Raw genomic sequence first — 19,419 nt, 5'->3', positions numbered from 1 at the left:
GAAAGTTGAGTCTCAAGAAGTGAAAAGCGCCGGAGATCAGCCCAGGTCCTATTATCAGGCCTCTGTATGCAAACTTAGAATTTCGCAGCTCTGAGAGGCGTCCCTCTCGGAGGCGGTGCTGGCGCAGCCTGCTGCGGTACAGGAGAGCTCAAAGGGTCTCACTCGGCACCGCTGTTTATAGGGTCGTGAGATGATTGACTTTAGGCAGCAGTAAATTTCCATCCTATTGTCACAATCCAGGTTGGAAATTACTAAAGTCCTCAAAAATTCCAGTGACGCTGGCACAGACCCTCCTGAGTTACAACCCAGATAAGATATGTCCCAAGGCTGTCGGGGGCAGCTGATTACTCCTTGTACCGACGTAAAATATGTTCCAAGGTTGTCAGGGGGCGGCTGGCTCCCTGGTACAGTCAGTGCTGCTCCCACCTTAGCCATCTAAGAGTTTCTGATACGGTCAAGGGACGCTTAACCGCCAAACTCGTTACACAAAGGCCAAGTTTTGACGGGAGTTACTGAGATTGTAAAACAGTTCAGGAAGAGGCGGGGGATGCACCACCACATCTACATGAGAAGTGTCTGGACAGATAAAACGGCTAACCCGCACCACTCCTGCTTTTGACAATGCATTTTGCAGAGAACTGAACTCTCCCACACCCTACAGAGAAAACTGTTGGAGTTTCCACAGCCCTTTAAGCCAAGATTCTTCCCACAATTATTTGCCATACACTGAGTCAATGAACATTAAAGAGGAAATGTACTGTTTAATTAGTGCAGGGATTTGGACTCTTGAGCCGGTGTTTCTATCTGTTAACACTGCTGGGATGTAGAGCACACTAGAAGTAGAGCAGTAAGTACAGGGTTTACGTATAAAACCTACCTCCTCAGAATGGTAACATAAGCAGACTGATAAGTAAACATAAACAGGTTTCTTACGCAGTCCTGGGCCAGTGTAGCAGAGTTTTTCAGGCCACACACTCTCCGTGTGCATACAGGGGACACAAAGCTACATCTCCTTCATAGTTCAATCCTTCCTTGCCTCACCTGCCCCATTTCTTGTTATTTTGCACCACTTCTATACCTTCAACTTACTGTACTTCATCTTTGCAGTCACCAGATGAGCCTATTTTTAAAATGGCTACATCGCCTTAAGGCATTTGGCCCCTCTGTAGCCTAGTTCACATCTGCTTCCTTGTTCCTGCAAGTGAGCTGTGCCCTTCCTTGCCTGTTCATTTATTTCCAACATTCTCACTGTTTTACTCTTACACACCGCTTTGCCAGTTCCACTTGATAATTTTTTACTATACATTCCGGCAATTAGACACAAGAATACGGTTAGGCCTTGCAATCTCTACAGGCATGAGCCATCCATAGTTTCTCTGCTTCATCTTAAACTTATTTCATTTATATCCAGTATATGTTTCCATTTATTTTTAGTCAAATGAAATTCAGAATTCTAGTGTATTATCATAATATGATTATCAGAAATGAAAAAAAACGTGGAAATGTTTAGTTACTCGAGAAGCTTTCATCTCATTTAAAATCTATACAGGGAAACTTAGCTATTTCGCATAAAGGAAGAGAGAGGCAAGGGAACAAAAAAAAAGTAATTAAATAAGTTTGAAGAAAGAGAGTTAAATGATAGCAGTAAAAATTACCAAAGAAAATATTAAATTACTTTTGATGCCCTACTTCTGGAAAAATGGAAAGGAGAAGAATAACATCTAAAAAAAGAGCCTGCCATATGTTTTCCAGATCTGACACATTATGAATGCTCTGTGCTTGACTCACATTCAACATAATCACTCACCATCACAGTCAACTGAATGCTACACTTACCACAAAACATCCTTTCTCCCACTTCATTATCTTACTGTAATTATGAATTATGCTACAGTACTGCTGTTGCAGCTGACTTCCCCCTTCTCATGCTAAATACTAACTCTTGTTAAATCCTCTTACTTGCCCTTTCTGATATTTTAAATGTCATTCTTTCCGTGTTGTTTTCTCCATGACATAATTCTGACAAGCCATTCAGAAAGCACAGTCCCTCTTGAACTAGAACTAGTTATGGAGTGTTTACTTCTACTAGGAACTTCTATTGTTTGACATCCTATATTATTATTATTCAGGTCAGTTTGTCCTAACTGAAAGCAGACAATAACGTGTCCAAGATTCTACTTTCTTTAAATGAAATATTTTGGATTACTTTACAACTTGAAGAAAATGATTGCACTAAGTAAAGATACTGAAAAAAAAATTACCAATGTTAGGTAGATTCTAATAGCAGTTTATCTTTGGTCCACAATACATGGTGTAACATCAAAAATGTGTATTTTTCTGGTTACCAAGATGCAAAATATATCTTTCCTTTTCCTTGAGAGGAAAAAATTGGAAGTGAACTGTGGTCCTAAATATTGTCAAGAGTAGAGCTAAAAAGATCCCCTTTCAATTTTATCATGACAATCTTAAAAAATAAACAACATCAATTAGCCAATTGCCACCATAGTTACCTGCGTAGATGAAAAGTCCACACTGTGAAGAAATTTGCAGTTTTCTCCTAGTGCCTGCAGAGATGCATCCATAATGCTGGAACAGCTGCCCAAGTTCACTATTTGTAGGAACTGGCAGTTGAGCGCAAGAGCAAGAATTCCACTGTCAGTTATATCGCAGCACCTTTTAAAAGATGCTTCACGCAAGTAAGGACAAGACAAGGCCAGTGCTATGACACCTGTCAAAAAAACAGAGCAATTTAAAGAATTATTCTTTTTTTTTTAACATAACCACCATGCTGAATCCAATATGCTGTCCCCTAGTCATTGACTGTTCAACTTTCATCTCGTGCCATGCCAGCAAGGCTCTGTACAAGGAAATAATTTTGTGGTTGGTTTCTTTTAACTCAAGGATGAGAAAAAGAAAATGACAATGAACAATGCTAGAGTTGATAAAAATTTCTAAATGCTGAATTCCCTTCCATACCTCATAGGGATACCTGAGGGATATTATATACATGAGGTATCACCTCAGTGAGTGCATGAAAAAAAGCCAATGGCTTGAAAGCAGACTGATGACAGTGCTAGATCCCACTGACAGTGCAGTATCAGGCAAAAAGCAAGGTAAGAGGTCATGTCTGAGGTCAATTCAAGAAATCAAAACAATAGTTCAGAAGCAGGACAGGAACCAGGTACACTTATGACATCGCTCAGGCAAGGACTGAAGGTCCATGGGCAGTCGGTGTAGGTGGGCATGACAGGTGAGACCAGGCATGGCCATTAGGGTCTGTTGGTGCCCTCAGAGCCCTGACAGTTAGTAATAACCAAAATACTTGCACTGAAGCATCGGGAGGTAGTCAATAAAATAAAAGTACATGAACTACAGATGCAATTCGTGAAATGAATTTATTTCAAGGAGGATGGAAACACAATGATTACAGTGGTACAGAAAATTACGTCACTTTTGGACAGAATTAAAAAGTTGAGTGTCATTAAGATATGTTACTATGCAAGAACTTCAAAGAAACATGGATAAAGCAGTACTTGCTTGGGTCAGAACCACTTTGCAAAGAATGATAGAAGAGACAGTAGTGGTAGTTGCATTTGACAAAGAAGTAAGTACTACCGGATTTAAAGGACACTAAACATTCCATGTGCAACCTACAGAGCAAATGTTTCCTAGTAATGACAGGGCTCAGATATTTCTGGATGTGGTAGCCACCAGGTTTCTTAAAAAAAACAAACCAAAACAAAACCAACAAAAAAGCCAAAAGAAACCCCACCCAAACCAACCAACCAACAAACCCCACCTTTTACTGAATTAGTAAGAGGTAACACTGCTTTAAAATGGGGTGGTTTGGGGTCTTTTTTTCCCCTGATGAATGATGAGATGAGTGATAAAGAACTGTTCCAGCTTAAATTAAAAGCTTTATAACTGATTCTCAGTTTAAAAAGGGCTCAGTTTATAAGTAGAAAAGTTAGTAAAGTTGGATGGACTAGGAACGTGCCAATAAAGAACTAGACTTCCCAGTTTTAATTGCAAAGTAATCAGGAATCTCTATTCAAATAGATGAAAAATATACATAAAGAGCTCTAGGCTCAGCTGGTACCTTAAGAACCATACTAGAAATCAGTGGACAGATGAAGGCATGGAGGGAAGACCATCACAAACTATATCTTAGGGGTCAAAAAGTATAACAATGAGGTGACATTAGAAAATAAATAAAATCAATTTTTAAAAGTTTAACCAATTACTTAAGTAAAAAGTGTATTACTATGCAGTGGTAAGAAAATACAAACCAAGAGTGATCTAAAGTACAGTATACATTAGCTCAATACTAAATTAATATTTTGCCTCAATTTTCAGTAAGGATGAGTTAGTGACGGAGCAAAGGAGTATGTGTAATCAAAAGACAAAACAAAACTTGTGGGAAATAAAACTCGGCAAGCTTAATTCTCTTAAGCTAATAGCTCCTGAAACAACTTGAAACTGGAGGTTAAAAGTAACACCTGAAATCCTAAAGTCCTAAAGCAAGTCAAGTCTTTTAAGTCAGAGAAGATGCTATAAGCTTTTTTAATAACAAATAAATTTAACTAAAAAAGGGCAAAACAGTAATTTAGGAAATCACAAGCCTGAAACTTCAACCCCAGTGGTACTGGTAAGGCTCTGGAACAAGTTTAAAGGAAGGAATAATTAAGATGAAGTGGAAAATATGATCAAATGTAGCATAGTTTTACCAGAAACCTAGCATGAGAGTAACCTCATAGCTCTCATAAGATAATCAGTGTTCTAGGCCTATAATTTACACCACTGAAGTGACTTGTAATTAGTATTGGTGTGGCATTGGGGATTTTTTTAACCAATATTTACCCTAGATATTTTTTGCAATTTACTCCAATCTAACAAGAAAAATGACACAGAAATAAGATCTCAGTTATCTGTGCACAGATAACATACCTTCTGAAGTGATTCCCAATCTGTTTTCTTTGCAAGAATTTAAGTTGATTTTTTTCAGTTGCTTGCAGTTATAAAGCTGCAGTAATGCATTATCTGAAATATCACAGTCTCGGAGGTCTAGAGACTCTACAGCAGGGTGCAATACCTGTAACGAAAAACCTACCGTTTCAGTGAAATTCTGCTACGTCACAGAACGTGCGTATTTTTATCTAAAATACTTGTAATGGTAGACATCATATAGAACTTCTAAAAAATATTCACTAGAGGATGGGGTTACCAGTCCTAGGAACTAAAACCTCTAAAGAAAATATGGTATATTTGCCACAACAGTTCATCTCCCACAGCATGAACGTTCAGTTTCTGTGATCACATCTAAAGCAGGAGCACATTAACACTACTATTTAAACAGTGGAAGTACTATTTTGATGGTACAGTTGCTAACGCTAGTGCTTCTGCCAGCACAGGTATGTTTACCAAGGCTAATACCCTTAAACTTACTAGCACAACTTTGATGGCAGAAATCTGAAGTGTAAAAAAATACTAACTGTGATCAAAATTTAAATCCGGTGAGCAGATAAGGGTAATACTTGAAAGACATTTTGCCCCAGAGTATTTTTCTCACCTACACACACACTCTTTTTCTCATGAACAAGCAATCTCATTATCATACCACAAGGAGGTACCAAATCCTCATTAAATAGGCTCTTTCACTCCCACAAGACCATAGGTTGGAGTTTTTGTGAAATCTTCCCTAAGAGGACATTTATGAAATTGGGACCCAAAGCAATGGAAGGCCTCAGATTTTAGTAACAATAGCCATATATCTTACCTCTAATTTAATTTTCAAGGATTCTCACTACTTTTTAATAAACACTGTTTATAGCCCCCTCTTGTGCAAACAATCTATACCTTTGCTGAGCTGTCCTTCAGACCAATAGGCAAACATTAGATCAGGTTTTCACATTACCTTATATTACTCCCTTCAGCTTGTCATTCCCTCCCTTATCTCACAAGGATAAAAGCATATGGTAAATTTCCATACACAAGCAAAGATAACAGCATAGCTGACAGGCTTGTTAAAAGCCTATTCCTTTCTCAGGTTCACCATTCTAGCAGGTACAATAAAGATATTGCAAGTAATACCATTTTTCTGTTTTGCAAATATGTAAGATGCTAAAATCTTTACTGACAAAGTCAAATACGCCTTTTGGAAAAAAGCAAAAAATTCTAGTAGATTATAATCGCAATACACTTGTGAGTAGTTTTCACAAGATAACATTCAGCTCTTATTTCACTCATATTTCTGAATTCTTATCTAAGGAACTAAAACAGCCACACCCACAGATGACATGCTTAAAGCCAAAGTGACCATCAACTCTTATTCAAGATGTTTTCCCTGACTGTTGGCTTTCTTTCTCAATTCCAAATTGCTTAGGACACAACAAAAGTGAGCAAACTGCTGGTTTTGAAGCCACATGAGAAATCTTAGGAGAAAAAGAACCATTAGATGCAAGGAAGTCTAAATGAGAAGCAACAATACTATCAGAATACCACCTATTTAAAGTAGCTAGAGTATTAAGCTTCCTTAGCCCATGATTCTTCCCATGCTCAGGTATTACTTAGAGGTTTGCTTTCTATTGTTATTCACAGATTCATATTCACTGAATGCGTATACTAAAATCTAATCTATCTCAAAGAAGATGGAATTTTAGTCAGAGTAAGGATTGTTTGGAGACTGAAGTATAGATATATCCTGTGGATGTATGCTGAATGGCTTTATAGATCTTTATGGTAAAAGTGAGCTGGAATAAAGAGTTTAGCATATGTGTCATGGAAGGCTGCTCCAAGCAAAAAGCGGAGGAAAAAAAAAAAGCATGATAACACAAATCTGGGCAAGAACAGGGAGGTAAGAGATGAAACAGAAGTTTATACATAAGTGCAGGTCAACAGAATTTCAACTGAAAGAAACTTAACTTTAAGCAAAATACTTGAACACCACCAAAGAAAGGACATGCATAAAAGCAAATGAGATAGCATAGCCTGGAAAATTCCAAGAGAACAGATCTAGCTGCAATATTGTGGAGACTATGAAAGAAAAGGGCAGTACAGAAGCAATAGCAAAGGAAAAAAATACTTATCCATACGGAAGACCAATTAAGACATTGCAAATGTGTCACTTGGGGAATACTTTGGTTATTCATGATGTAAGCAAGGAATAGTAAGAAGAGCTAAACAACATAAGCCATTTTTGCTATGCCGAGCAACAAGAATATCTGCGAGACGAGAGAACAGGAAAACTTTAGAGTGAAATGGTATGGAGAAACAGTATGAATTCAGAATCCAAGAAGTAGCTAGCATTTTTTTAAGATGCAAGTGAGATAAACCTGGAAACTGTTAGCAAAGCAAGCTAAGGTATAACATGCCCAAGAAAAGTGATGACAGCTAAGGATAGAATTGCAGGAAATTGCAGGAACGGAGAAAGGAAAAACACATGAGAAAAAGAACCAGAACAGAATATCCCAGTGTCAGATGGAAAACAGGCTCCAAGAGAATGCACTCATCAACTGCTGAATGAAGACAAAGACAGAAGAGATTTTACAAAGAGACAGAGGAAAAGATTGTAACTTAAACTCTCTAGTTTATTTCCAGACTAAAGATAACCTAATAGGTTTTGTGCATTTATACACGCACAATCATATGGGTTTAATTATATATATCTCTTAGGATGCTTAAAAAGAATTACTTACTGAAAAGATAGCCTAAACCAAATTTTGTCAACTCAAATTTTCCAAAATAAGATAAATGAATAAGACTCTGATTTTCACTCAAAGACTTGTTTTGCACAATCAAAAAATGGTGCATACTAAAGATAAAAATTCTTGTTCAGAAATTTTCCACAGTACTTCTGATTCTGCCTCTGGTCTTGGCTTTACTATTCTGACTCTGAAAAACTTGACACTATTTGCCTCTTCCAAGTCACAGGTCAAAGCAGGAATGAACAGGGAGTAATTCGTTTTCTGTTTCACCAAGGCCAACCTTTAGCTCTCCTCAATTCTCATGCCTCCCTTTGAGGCTAAACAAGATAACAGTAGACAGATACCAAAATAGATGTGCCGCTGAATTTATAGCTAAAGAAAAGCCATTAACTGGTTTCATTTTGAAACATGGACACACATCAGTGAGCAAAAGGGATGAAAGAATTTGAACTATCAATTTCATAGCCATTTCATCATCATATTTCAAAGAATCAAGATTTAAATAAATTATATGGAGATTGTGTGCATAATGTCAATAGAACATAACAGAAATCTAACAAGTTCCTGAAATCTTTTCATTACTAAATTATGCACTAGCTTCTTGAAACATACTACATTTAGGAACAGAGACTGGTTTGCAATGGAGTCTAGTTTCCCATACTGAAAAGAGATAATATGTGTCAGCTGATTACACAGAAGTAAATTATCACTGAAAGGAGAACATTTTTAATTTACTTGTCACTACAAACAGAATCTTATTACTACTAATACAGGACTATTAACATTATGAAGTTTAAGGAAAAAAAACGTAAAGACAAGGACAGAGTAAGCAGGCCTGAATTTATCTGTTGTCTCATGTAAACAGTTTTAGTTTAGTTCACCCTTGTGTATTAACTACCACAGACAGAATAGTTTTGAATGGGTTCTTACCTCACTAATATTTGAATCAGTTATTTGCCCTTGCCTACTCATTAATTTAATCAGTTTATCCTTTATGTTGGGTGGCAATGACTTAATATCTGCAGCATATCTGGAAAGGTTCTTTGTCAAACACTGAAGGCATCTGAAATAAAGGAAAGTTACAGTACAGTCAAAAACAGGCATTATGTATTAGAACTAGAACAATCAAGCTGTAAGATGTCATCTTCTGCATCCAGCTATGCTGCCTTCAAACTTTATCAGTTCCAGCTGTTCCATGCTACCATCAATTCAGTTATTGCCCTTTGGGGTCAATCAGCTGATCCTTCTGTGCAAGTGTTCCCCAATCAACTGTAGGCAAAAATTGTAGCCTCATTCACTGCGATCACCAAACCAGCTCACAAAATGAGTTTGCTGGTAGTATATTCACGAGCTCTAAGAAAAGCCTTTTCACCAGCTAAGCCTCCACTTGGTAGCAGTAAAATCTTTAGTTGGGACAGCTAGTTCCAGAGAAGGTACACCTCTCTTTCACCTCAGTTAAAAACATTAAGGAGATATTTTCAGATGTGGTATTTTGTTCACTGTCTAGTTTGTAGCACTCTTTTAATATGAATTGTGCTGTGAAACCCTGTGTTCAACCTTTTTAACCTTGTGCTTGAAACTAGATCTGATCACAGAGGATTGTCACCTGAGGCAGAAATTTTTCTGTCTTGGTGGGGTCCAGGAAATCATCTATCAACAAGTTTGTGGTCCTACAAGGTAGATTAGACAAAATAACTAGTGGACACATGGGAAGTATAATATGTAGGGGAAAGTGAACCCACTTGGATATCTACAAGGTATTAAAAAAGCCTCATCAGCAATGGTTCTTCAAGAAATTAAGCTGCCCTGGGATGAGAAGGAAGGTTCTCACACAGCTGGTTGAAATTCTGTCACAATCAGAAACATTGATTAGACTCAGTATAGCCATTCTTTTTTTTTTTTTTTTTTTTTTTTTTAATAGCAGTATTTTAGGCCTCCTTCCCTCCACATGCTTATTTGTCAGTATGATTTATCAACCTGAAGGAAACAGCCTGATTATCATATACACCAGGCTAGAGATTTTGAACTAACAATAATGCCAACATACACTGCATTTTCTATACATCATAAACACCCTGCTCTCTGGACATCTTTTGTATTCAGGGTCCAAATTTTTTCCCTGTTCCAAGCAATCTGTTCCCTTTGCCAGATACTGAAACTTGACTTAAAGTTTCCATCATGAGATACTGCTGCATGAGAAACTGCAAACAAATCTCAAAGACACACAGGGCTTAAGTATTCATCTGAAAAGGAAGGACTAGGCAGAAATAAATATTAATAGGCCTATTAATACCACAGAATGCTGGGTGATGCTTTAAGACAGGATTTGAAATCCTAGAATTTTATCTGTGTGAATGCAACAAAAAGGGATCATTTCAGTACAAATACATTGTTAAGAGACTCCAGATGGAACACAGCTTTTTGGGAGAAAACATGAAGAACTTTACTTAAGCAAAATAAAACCAAGCGATCAGTATTATCCAGCTATATGTGGAACAGTACCTAGGTGGAACACTTGAAATCGTGGTTTTCAAGGTCAAATATACAGAAGAGTATTTACTTATGCAATATTGAGTACAATAGAGGGACACTAATCATGCAATCCTATTGTTTTTCAGATTTCTAAGTCATTTTAATGTATCATAGGATACATAAAATGTTAATGTCCCAACATCTGCAACCTTAAATTACAATCACAGGCTTACTGAAGCACCAGAGGCAACTCCGGGAAGAGTTTATGAATAGCTTCTAAGCATCTTGAGCATACTGACCTTGAGAGCAATCACCACTCGGTAATACACTAAAAGACAACTGCTGGTCCTTAAGGAAGGAATTCCAACTCTCTGAAGGGAGATTTTATTATAAAAAAGCAAAGTCCCTAGGTAAATAAGGAACATAAACTAGAGTGAAGCTAACCAACATCCAGAGATAACTGAAAAGGTAACACTCTCATCTAGGAAATGCCAAGACTTTAAAAAGGATTACACTACAGCAAAACTAAAATGGAGGCAGTTGAAATGGGGGAGGAAGGGTCATTCCTCACTGTCCCCTCTTACTTAGAAACCTAGCACGAGCCCATATAGGTGATGGAGTTCTTTGAATTGGAGGTTCTATTATCCATTGAGCATAGGTACCTGAATTAGATTCCCTGGGCCAACTTCTCTTTTTAAATCCTATCCAAAATTTTGGAAGAAAACATCACTGTCCTACAAAACATTTTGCTTTTGTAGAACGAACATTTTTCCATTAACTCACCCTACTAGTAAACTCAGAGCAGCTACTGTAACTGCATAGTAACCCTCTCTGCTGCAGTTGGCCTCTATACTTTTGTGTGATCTGGATACACACAGCAATAACTAAGATTGTTAAGTAAAAAGTATAATGCATTCACCTGGCAGACAGATTTTGTCCCAGTCTAACTTAATGAAAGAAACCATAAATCCTGTTTTTCACGGACAGGGAAAACTGAGTAGTGCTTTACTCCTGTAACGACCTGACAAAAGACCGTTCCTTCTTGCAAAACCCCCAACTGCTTATTCCCTGCTCCACATTATCAGACTTGGTACACCAGCTGTTTATAGTTCAGAGTTGTCTACAAAGCATCAAATGGTATACTCTTTTGTTCCAAGTGTGTCAAGAGGTGCAGAACAGACAAGGCCTATGATCTCAACCTTAAGCTTTATGACAGGGTTAAGGCCTTATGACAGGACAAATGTGTATATTTCCAATATATAAACTAGAAATTAGATCTTTATGACTAATTATTCTACAAATAGTCTAACTTACATCAAGGTGCAGCTTATACTAAGTTATGTCACATGAAACAGAATAGCAGAACAGATGTTAGAAGTAGGACACATCAGAAGAAGAAATGAACCGGAACAGATACTAAAATAGGTTTAATGGCAAATAACAAAACATATACATCTTCCTGCATTCTTTAGGGCTGGATAATTTATATTCATAGTAAGACCATGAAAGGAAGCTCTGTTTTGAAACTGTCCTCAGTATTTGTTCATGCAGATGTACCCATCTGCAAATGTTCTGACGCCTTTGTAAGGCTGTAGTTTTCCAAGACTCTGACAGGTCAGGTAATGCATTAGTCTGCAATAGGCTGGCCACCTGTTAATGATACCTGTTACACAGGAGCTATCTATCAACGACACATGAAACAATCAAACCTAAGCAATACCTAACTACATACTCTCGTGACGACTTACATGTGCAGCACACTTCTTTATCACGTCCTGACAATCTTAATTAAAACACCTTTAAATTTGATGTTTCATTTGTGTTGCTCTAAGAGTCTCGTTTTTGACGGTAGAAACTCTCTTGGTTCTGAGCTTAAGTCTGGGCATTAAGAAGTCAGCTTAAAACACCTGCCAGGGCTCTGAGAGATTTGTAACAGCAGCCTCCTACAAGTATGACAGCTAAAGCTGTTATCTACCGCAGCTGCCTTCTCCACCTCTCCAGCAAGCGCTGTTGCTGCCAGGCATCCACTCTATTTAGCAGGCCCTGCAACTCCTACACTGTCAGTTTTCACCCAAGCATAATTACGTAAACCAACTTCAAATTTGGTGTACCTTAATATGCCAGCCTTGAAACTGCATCAGCTAGGAGTGCATCCGTAAGCTGGTCATTTCTCACCTTGGGAACAATAACTTCAGGAAACAGAAGCTAATACAAAAGATATAACTTGGGGGGGGGAGGGGGGGGAAGAATGTTTCTAAATATTTCCAATATGATGCTCTTGTGCATGTGACCTTTGGAGTGTTAATTTCTCTTTTGGGGCATGGGGTAAAGGCAAACAAGTGGCAGACAAGCAGCAGATACCATCAAGAAACAGAACATCAAGCAGAAACACCTTAATAAATACACTTTCTATTAGGTTTGGAGTTCTTAAAAATAATGACTCCACACACTAACAGATTTGTTTCAGTTTTTAGTTTCTGCTGTAAGTTCTGCTAGTTAAACAATAAGTCTAAGGGTTAGCATAAATAAGAAGCTTAAAGTGCAGCCTGGCATAAATAGATAGCCATCACTTGATTAGCATAAGACAAGAAACAATACACTAAAATTACACACATTTGTTAAAAAGTTGTGTAATTATTAGCTTCAAATATTAGTCTTATTGGTATAATACTTATATGGTTATATTAATATAGAAAATCACTGCACCAGTACTAACAAAGTAGCGTAAAAGAGATTAGTAACCAATCAAAAGTAGAAATTGTTTATGGTATCAAGTGCTACAGTACCCGTAAAGAGAAATTATTAGGTCTAAGATCTAAGGTTAATCACGAGAACATAAGCATGTAGTGTAATGCATGTCTTAAACATCATTTTAACAGATTAATCATGCACAACAAAAAAAAAAAAATGGGTACTGTTTTAGCTTTGCAAAAAGATAAAAGTTATTAGCAAGACAGAACCCTTGTAATTGATTTATATTAGCAGTCCAGCTGTCATTACACACCACTCTAGCCAAATGTAAAGTCCAAACAGAGGCTAAAAAGGCTAGTTCCACCCTGCCTTGTCTCCCCAACCACTTTTTACTGCACCTTCCTCATGCTGTCTCTGAAATTCACAGCTGCCCAGTGAGCTGTTCGGCATCTGATCTGAATAAAAATTCCTGTGACTAAAACTGTGAGGTCACAGAAACAGTACTGCCAAAACAAGTGGCTGAGGGCAGGGGGCAGCAGCAGCCTAGAGTTAAGCCAAGTCAAATTTAGCGTATTGCCATAGCTCTGGAGTCCCTATAGAAAACTTTTTTTGCAACAGAACCTTGTCTGGCACCAGAATGACACCAAATCACAGCAAATTAAACTCACACTGATTAAAAACTCTAGAGAAGTTAAAATATTACGGCTCTCTAATCTGAAGTGTAGCACAGATTTAAACAAGGAAAGAAGCAAGATTTCCAGTGTGGAAGCACATTAAAAAACCCACTAAAGTTAGCACAGTGTAATAAGGGCACCTGTAGCAGGTCACCGCAGAAGACACTGTACTGAGGAGACAGAGATTTCAAGCAGAATCTAGGCAGAGTTTAACCACAGGCCTTGGTTGTAGAGACCCGTATGGCAGCATGAGTGACCATTACATAACTTGAGCACACACCATGATTGCCTTTAACTCATTCGTCTGGAGATGTGCAAGAATGAAATGTTTTCACCATACCTTGGTGACTGCTGGATGAACTTGGCTGACTGACTGTAACAGAGAAGCCTGTACACAGCTCCAACTCAGCACATGTACAAGTACATTACACCATCCACATTTCATGTCTTGTGATTAAATAGTATATCTACATGTAACATTCCTTTACTTGACTGCAGAAACGAAGAATAGCTTTTTACTTCTACAAAAATCTTATCAAAGCTCTAGAGACCACGAGTGTGAACCTCACCACAGACAGGATCTGCGCAGTAGATTCCCTCCTAAACACAAAGGAATTTGACATAATGAAAAACCCAAAGCAAAACACCATTCAGTGGATTCACTGGGGCCAGGCGAAGCCAGGGATCCTCAACCACCCCTCCACATCCAGATCTGTCAGGGATCATCCCGTTATCTACCTGCCAAACCCTGTCACCCCCACCAAACCCTGTCACTCCTGTCAAACCCTGCCACTCCTGTCAAACCCTGCCACCGGTCCTGTAACTCCTCCCAAACTGTCACCTCTGCCAAACCCTGTCACCTCTCCTGTAGCTCCTGCTGAACTCTGCCAAACCCTGTCACCTATCCTGCCACTCCATCAAACCCTGTCACCTCTGCCAAACCCTGTCACCTCTCCTGTAGCCCCTGAACTCTGCCAAACCCTGTCACCTCTCCTGTTGCTCCGGCTGAACTCTGCCAAACCCTGTCACCCACCCTGCCACCCCATCAAACCCTGTCACCTCTCCTGTAGCTCCTGCTGAGCTCTGCCAAACCCTGTCACCTACCCTGCCACCACTATCAAACTCCGTCAACTACCCTGCCACCGCTGCCAAACGCTGTCACCTACTCCGCCATCCCTGCCAAACCCCGTCCCCTGCCCTGTCACCCTGGCCAAACCCTTCCTGCGGGCTCCCCCCTATCAGGGCCCCGCGGGTTGCCTCGGTGACGCTGCGTTTACTCGAGGCCGCGGCCCCGCCGCGAGGGCAGCGGTCTGACCCGGCCGGCCGGCCCTGAACCCACCGGGCTTCCCGGAGGGAAAGGGGGCCGGCAGGCACAGCGGCAGGGCGTCGGGGCGGCACTCACAGGTCCAGGAGGAGCTGGACTTCCTCGCCGGCACCGTCCCAACCGCCGCTGAGGCGGCTCATGGCGGCGGCGGCGGCAGGGAATAGGGAAGGCGGCACCGCCCCGACCCAACGGCTCCGGGTGATGGTGCCGAAATGGCGGCGGCTCCCTCTTGTCGGCGGGCATGACGGGAGATGTAGTCCTGCTCCCGGCCCGCCCTGCGGTCGTCTCGGGGATTGTGGCGGGAAATGGCAGGAGGGCCTCGCGAAGCGGCCTGAAATACTGTGAAAAACCCCAAATTTCGCACAAAGGGGCTGTCTCTCTCCGCTTCCAGCGCTTAATATTTAGGAGACAGTATCTTCCCAAGCCGGGCAAGGGAGCTTGGGGAGGTTAGGAGCTGTCAGGCAAGCAGCACAGTTCTTTTAACCACTCTTTCCCTCATTGCTGCCATCAGGGGAGTCATACCACAGCACCGGTTTTTCTAATCTCCATTAATCTGCAGAGACAAGAGTCTGCTGTCTCCCAGATCTTTCTACCTGCAATTCATTTTCTCTCTCTCTCTTTTTTTTCCTTCTGTCTTTTTACATTTCTGCCTGGATAGTGTGATATAAATTGAGACCACACAGTCTTTAGGAGCTAACAACATTATGAGTGTATAATTGCTACGGCATTATCTTCAGACCCAAGACCCATCACCTACCCTTACTAAAAAGAACAAGTGATTGACTAAGATAAGGAAACCTCTGTTCTTGCAAAATTAACTGAAGGATCCATATCTAAGAGAAACACGGGTTGCTGATGTTGCCCGGTAACTTTGCTGAAGTTGATGACTGAAACATCTGGATTAACAGATAAACCACAAGGATGCTGATGGATGATGATGCTGCAAGACCTACAAAATATACTTTTTTATGACTGGATAATTAGAAATATGCATTAGTAGGTAATTGAATGATTCATATCATGCCCTTATAGTGTAAGCTATAAACCTCCCTAAAAAATTGCTTGCATGTGCCCAGTTTGGCTGGGATACCTCACGCACATGGATAAATATTTACCTTTGTAATTTTATTCAGTCAGCACGGGCCAGTTGTGAAGTTTGTAACAAAAGCAGGAGGCACACGAAGCCGACAGAGCAAGCTTTGTTTTAGCTTTCCCCTCGACAGCACAAGCGAGACGTCCCCGAGGAGCCTGAGCACCAGGGAGGCTACAGGAGCAGGCTGGCCTCAGCCACCATGGAAGGGAAACGCAGGAGAGAGCTGAGTTTCCCCGAGCGGCTGGTGGCTTGGGATCTAGTTCCCTGGAAGGACATGGCATGGCCGTGAACAAGAGGAAATGTGATGCTTGTGAAGAGGGTGACAGGAAGGAGAAGTTTCACAGAGCATGTGTGCAGGCTGTGGCTTTTTACACTATTACATCAAAATCATTCATGGGATTCTTGATGCTTTAGGAAAACATTTTTCCAACAAAACACGTTTTCACGGTGGGAAGTGCTGGGTTGGGTGGGGAGTGCTAGCAGGCCTCCCTGGAGATCCCTTTCCTGGGTCAGGAGACATGATAAAGCTGCAGCAAACTGTGTGATACTGGCAAATTCTGTGTGCCTGCATGATGAACCTAACCAGCAGACACCCCTGGCTGACAAGCAACCAATTCTCTTGCTATTTTTCACAAGATTCAGTTTACCACATCTGCTTCTCCCATCAGCTAGTCTGGCAGTGGGTAAAGGCTAGTGGGTAGCAATGAGGCTAGGGTTGTGCTGAGGGTAAGTTTACTATTCCTCAGCTTGTGGGCTGGAAATAATTACTAGCCCAGTGACAGCCTTTAACTGTTTAACCTCAGGAGTTGCTTCTGAAGCAGCTCATGAACTGCCAAACTTCACACACCCGTGCTGTATCTCAAACTGAAACTGGCGCCAGGCTATCTCAGGGACCAGTTACATGCTGCTCTTACACCGATTTGACTGCAGGCAGATGCAGAAAGGTCTTCAGTCACATCAGCCTAAACATGGTGAGAAACTGTACTGATAAAACACCAGGCTGTAACCAGTGATTCAGGAAGCGCTTGAACATAGACTCTCTGCAAAGCTGCTTTTAGTAAGTCAGGCCTCAGCTTGTACTGGTACATGGGGTTATTCCTCCCCTGGTGCAGGACAGCACTTCCCTTTGCTGAACTTCATGAGGTTCCTCTCTGCCCATTTCTCCAACCTGTCAGTTGTCTCTGTTCAGAAGGACATCACCGGGTACATCAACCGCTGTTCCCAGTTTTGGATCATCTGCAAACTTGTGAGCATGCACTTTGCCCCACTGTCAAGGTCAATAATGAAGATGTTAAGTGGTATGACCCTAGTATTGACCTCAAGGGACTGGTCTCCAGCTTGTCTTTGTGCTGCTGATCACAACCCTTTGAACCCAGAAGTTCAATCTGTTTCCAATCTACCTCACTATCCAATTATCCAGCCCATACTGGGCTGGAAGGCAACCTGATCTAGTTGAAGATGTCCCTGCTCATTGCAGGGGGGTTGGACTAGATGACCTTTAAAGGTCCCTTCCAACCCAAACTATTCTATGAATCTATTCTATGATTCTATACTTCATCAGCTTATCTATGATGTTCTGAGACTGCCAAAAACCTTATTAAAATAAACATCACTGTTCTACCCTCATCTAGCAAGTCAGTCATCTCATCACAGAAGGCTATGAAGTTAATGAAGCACAATTTCGTCTTCATAAAAGCATGCTGACTACTCTCAGTGACCTTGTCTTTCATGTGTTTGGCAATGGTTTTCTGGAGGATTTCCTCCTTTGTCTTCCCAGGGATGGATGTGAAGCTGTAGTTCCCTGGATCCTCCTCATTGCTGCCTTCTCTCAGGAACTTTCAAAGATAATCAAGAGTGGTCTCACAATGATATCAGCTGGCTCCATCAGTACTCATGGATACATCCCATCTGGTCACATGGACTTATTGTGGGCAGCTTCGGCATTCCCTTACCTTATCCTGCTCCACCAAGAGCAAGTCTTCCTTGCTCTAGACTTCCACCCCGGTCTCAGAGAACCAGGATTCCTGGTCTTAGCAGTAAAGGCAGGACCACAAGGCAGGGACTGGAGGAACAAAGTCCTTCTCACTGTAAGAGAAGATCAGGTTCATGACCACCTATGGAAAGCGAACATACATAAGTCTATGGGTCCCGACGAGATGCATCCCAGAGTCTTGAGGGAATTGGCTGATGTAGTTGCCAAGCCACTCTCCATGGTATTTGAAAAGTCATGGTAGTCAAGTGAAATCCCCAGTAACTGGAAAACGGGAAACATCGCACCCATTTTTAAAAAGGGTAGAAAGGAGCACCCTGGGAACTACTGACCTGTCAGCCTCACCTCTGTGCCTGGGAAGATCACAGAACAGATCCTCCTAGAAGTTATGCTAAGTCACGTGGAGGACAGGGAGGTGATTCAAGACAGCCAGCATGGCTTCATCAGGGCAAGTCCTGCCTGAGCAGCCAAGTGGCCTTCTATGATGGAGTGACTACATCAGTGGACAAAGGAAGAACTACGGATGTCATCTATCTGGACTTCTGTAAGGCCTTTGACACGGTCCCCCTCAGCATCCTTCTCGCTAGATTGGAAAGATGTGGATTTGATGGGTGGACTGTTCGGTGGATAAGGAATTGGTTGGATGGTCACATTCAGAGGGTAGTGGTCAACAGCTCAATGTCCAGATGGAGATCAGTGACAAGTGGTGTCCTTCAGGGGTCTGTATAGGAACAGTACTGTTTAATATCTTCATCAATGACAGAGAGTGGGATCAAGTGCACTCTCAGCAAGTTTGCAGATGACACCAAGCTGAGTGGTGTGGTTGACACACCTGAGGGATGGGATGCCATCCAGAGGGACCTGGACAAGCTTGAGAAGTGGGCCTATGTGAACCTCATGAGGTTCAACAAGGCCAAGTGCAAGGTCCTGCACATGGGTCAGAGCAACCTCTGGTATCAACACAGGTGGGGGGATGAAGGGATTGAGTGCAGCCCTGCCAAGAAGGACTTGGGGGTACTGGTGGATGAAAAGCTGGACATGAGCCAGCAAAGTGCTCTCGCAGCCCAGAACGCCAACCATATCCTAGGCTGCATCAAAAGAAGTGTGGCCAGCAGGTTGAGGGTGGTGATTCTTCCCCTCTACTCTGCTCTGGGGAGACCCCACCTGGAGTACTGCGTCCAGCTGTGGAGCCCTCAGCACAGGAAGGACATGGACCTGTTGGAGTGGGTCCAGAGGAGGGCCACAAAAATGATCAGAGGAACACCTCTCTTATGAGGAAAGGCTGAGAGAGCTGGGGTTGTTCAGCCTGGAGAAGAGAAGGCTCTGAGGAGACCTTATTGTGGCCTTTCAATATTTAAAGGGGGCTTATAAGAAAGATGGGGACAGACTTTTTAGCAGGGCCTGTTGCAATAGGACAAGGGCTAATGGTTTTAAACTAAAAGAGAGTAGATCAGACTAGTTATAAGGAAGAA

The 19,419-nt window shown here is 41.2% G+C and overlaps 1 protein-coding gene across 9 annotated transcripts in view; it reads right to left on the bottom strand.

Annotated features, from left to right (window-relative positions):
* Positions 1-19,419, bottom strand: part of AMN1 (antagonist of mitotic exit network 1 homolog) — a 37,700-nt gene that overhangs the window by 9,401 nt on the left and 8,880 nt on the right. Inside the window, exons 1-5 of one of the 9 annotated variants that reach the window (XM_087764772.1) lie at positions 14,943-15,066; positions 10,475-10,581; positions 8,634-8,766; positions 4,948-5,092; positions 2,511-2,728 (exon numbers count right to left, since the gene is read on the bottom strand). In XM_087764772.1, coding sequence (XP_087620898.1) covers positions 2,511-2,728; positions 4,948-5,092; positions 8,634-8,675 — 405 coding nt within the window. In that variant the 5' untranslated portion in view covers positions 8,676-8,766; positions 10,475-10,581; positions 14,943-15,066. Of the gene's footprint in view, positions 1-2,510; positions 2,729-4,947; positions 5,093-8,633; positions 8,767-10,474; positions 10,582-11,094; positions 11,216-12,286; positions 12,306-13,880; positions 14,141-14,879; positions 14,899-14,942; positions 15,079-19,419 lie in introns of those variants that run through there. The other 8 variants (XM_087764774.1, XM_087764773.1, XM_087764770.1 and 5 more) reach the window with 8 other exon arrangements.

Source organism: Nipponia nippon, unplaced genomic scaffold (genome assembly GCF_047370975.1).
Source record: "Nipponia nippon isolate SJK-2023a ecotype South Korea unplaced genomic scaffold, ASM4737097v1 scaffold_3, whole genome shotgun sequence".
In the NCBI taxonomy this organism is placed as follows: domain Eukaryota; kingdom Metazoa; phylum Chordata; class Aves; order Pelecaniformes; family Threskiornithidae; genus Nipponia; species Nipponia nippon.
Note: the sequence above shows the minus strand (reverse complement) of the source record. Positions and strands in the feature narration are given on the sequence as shown.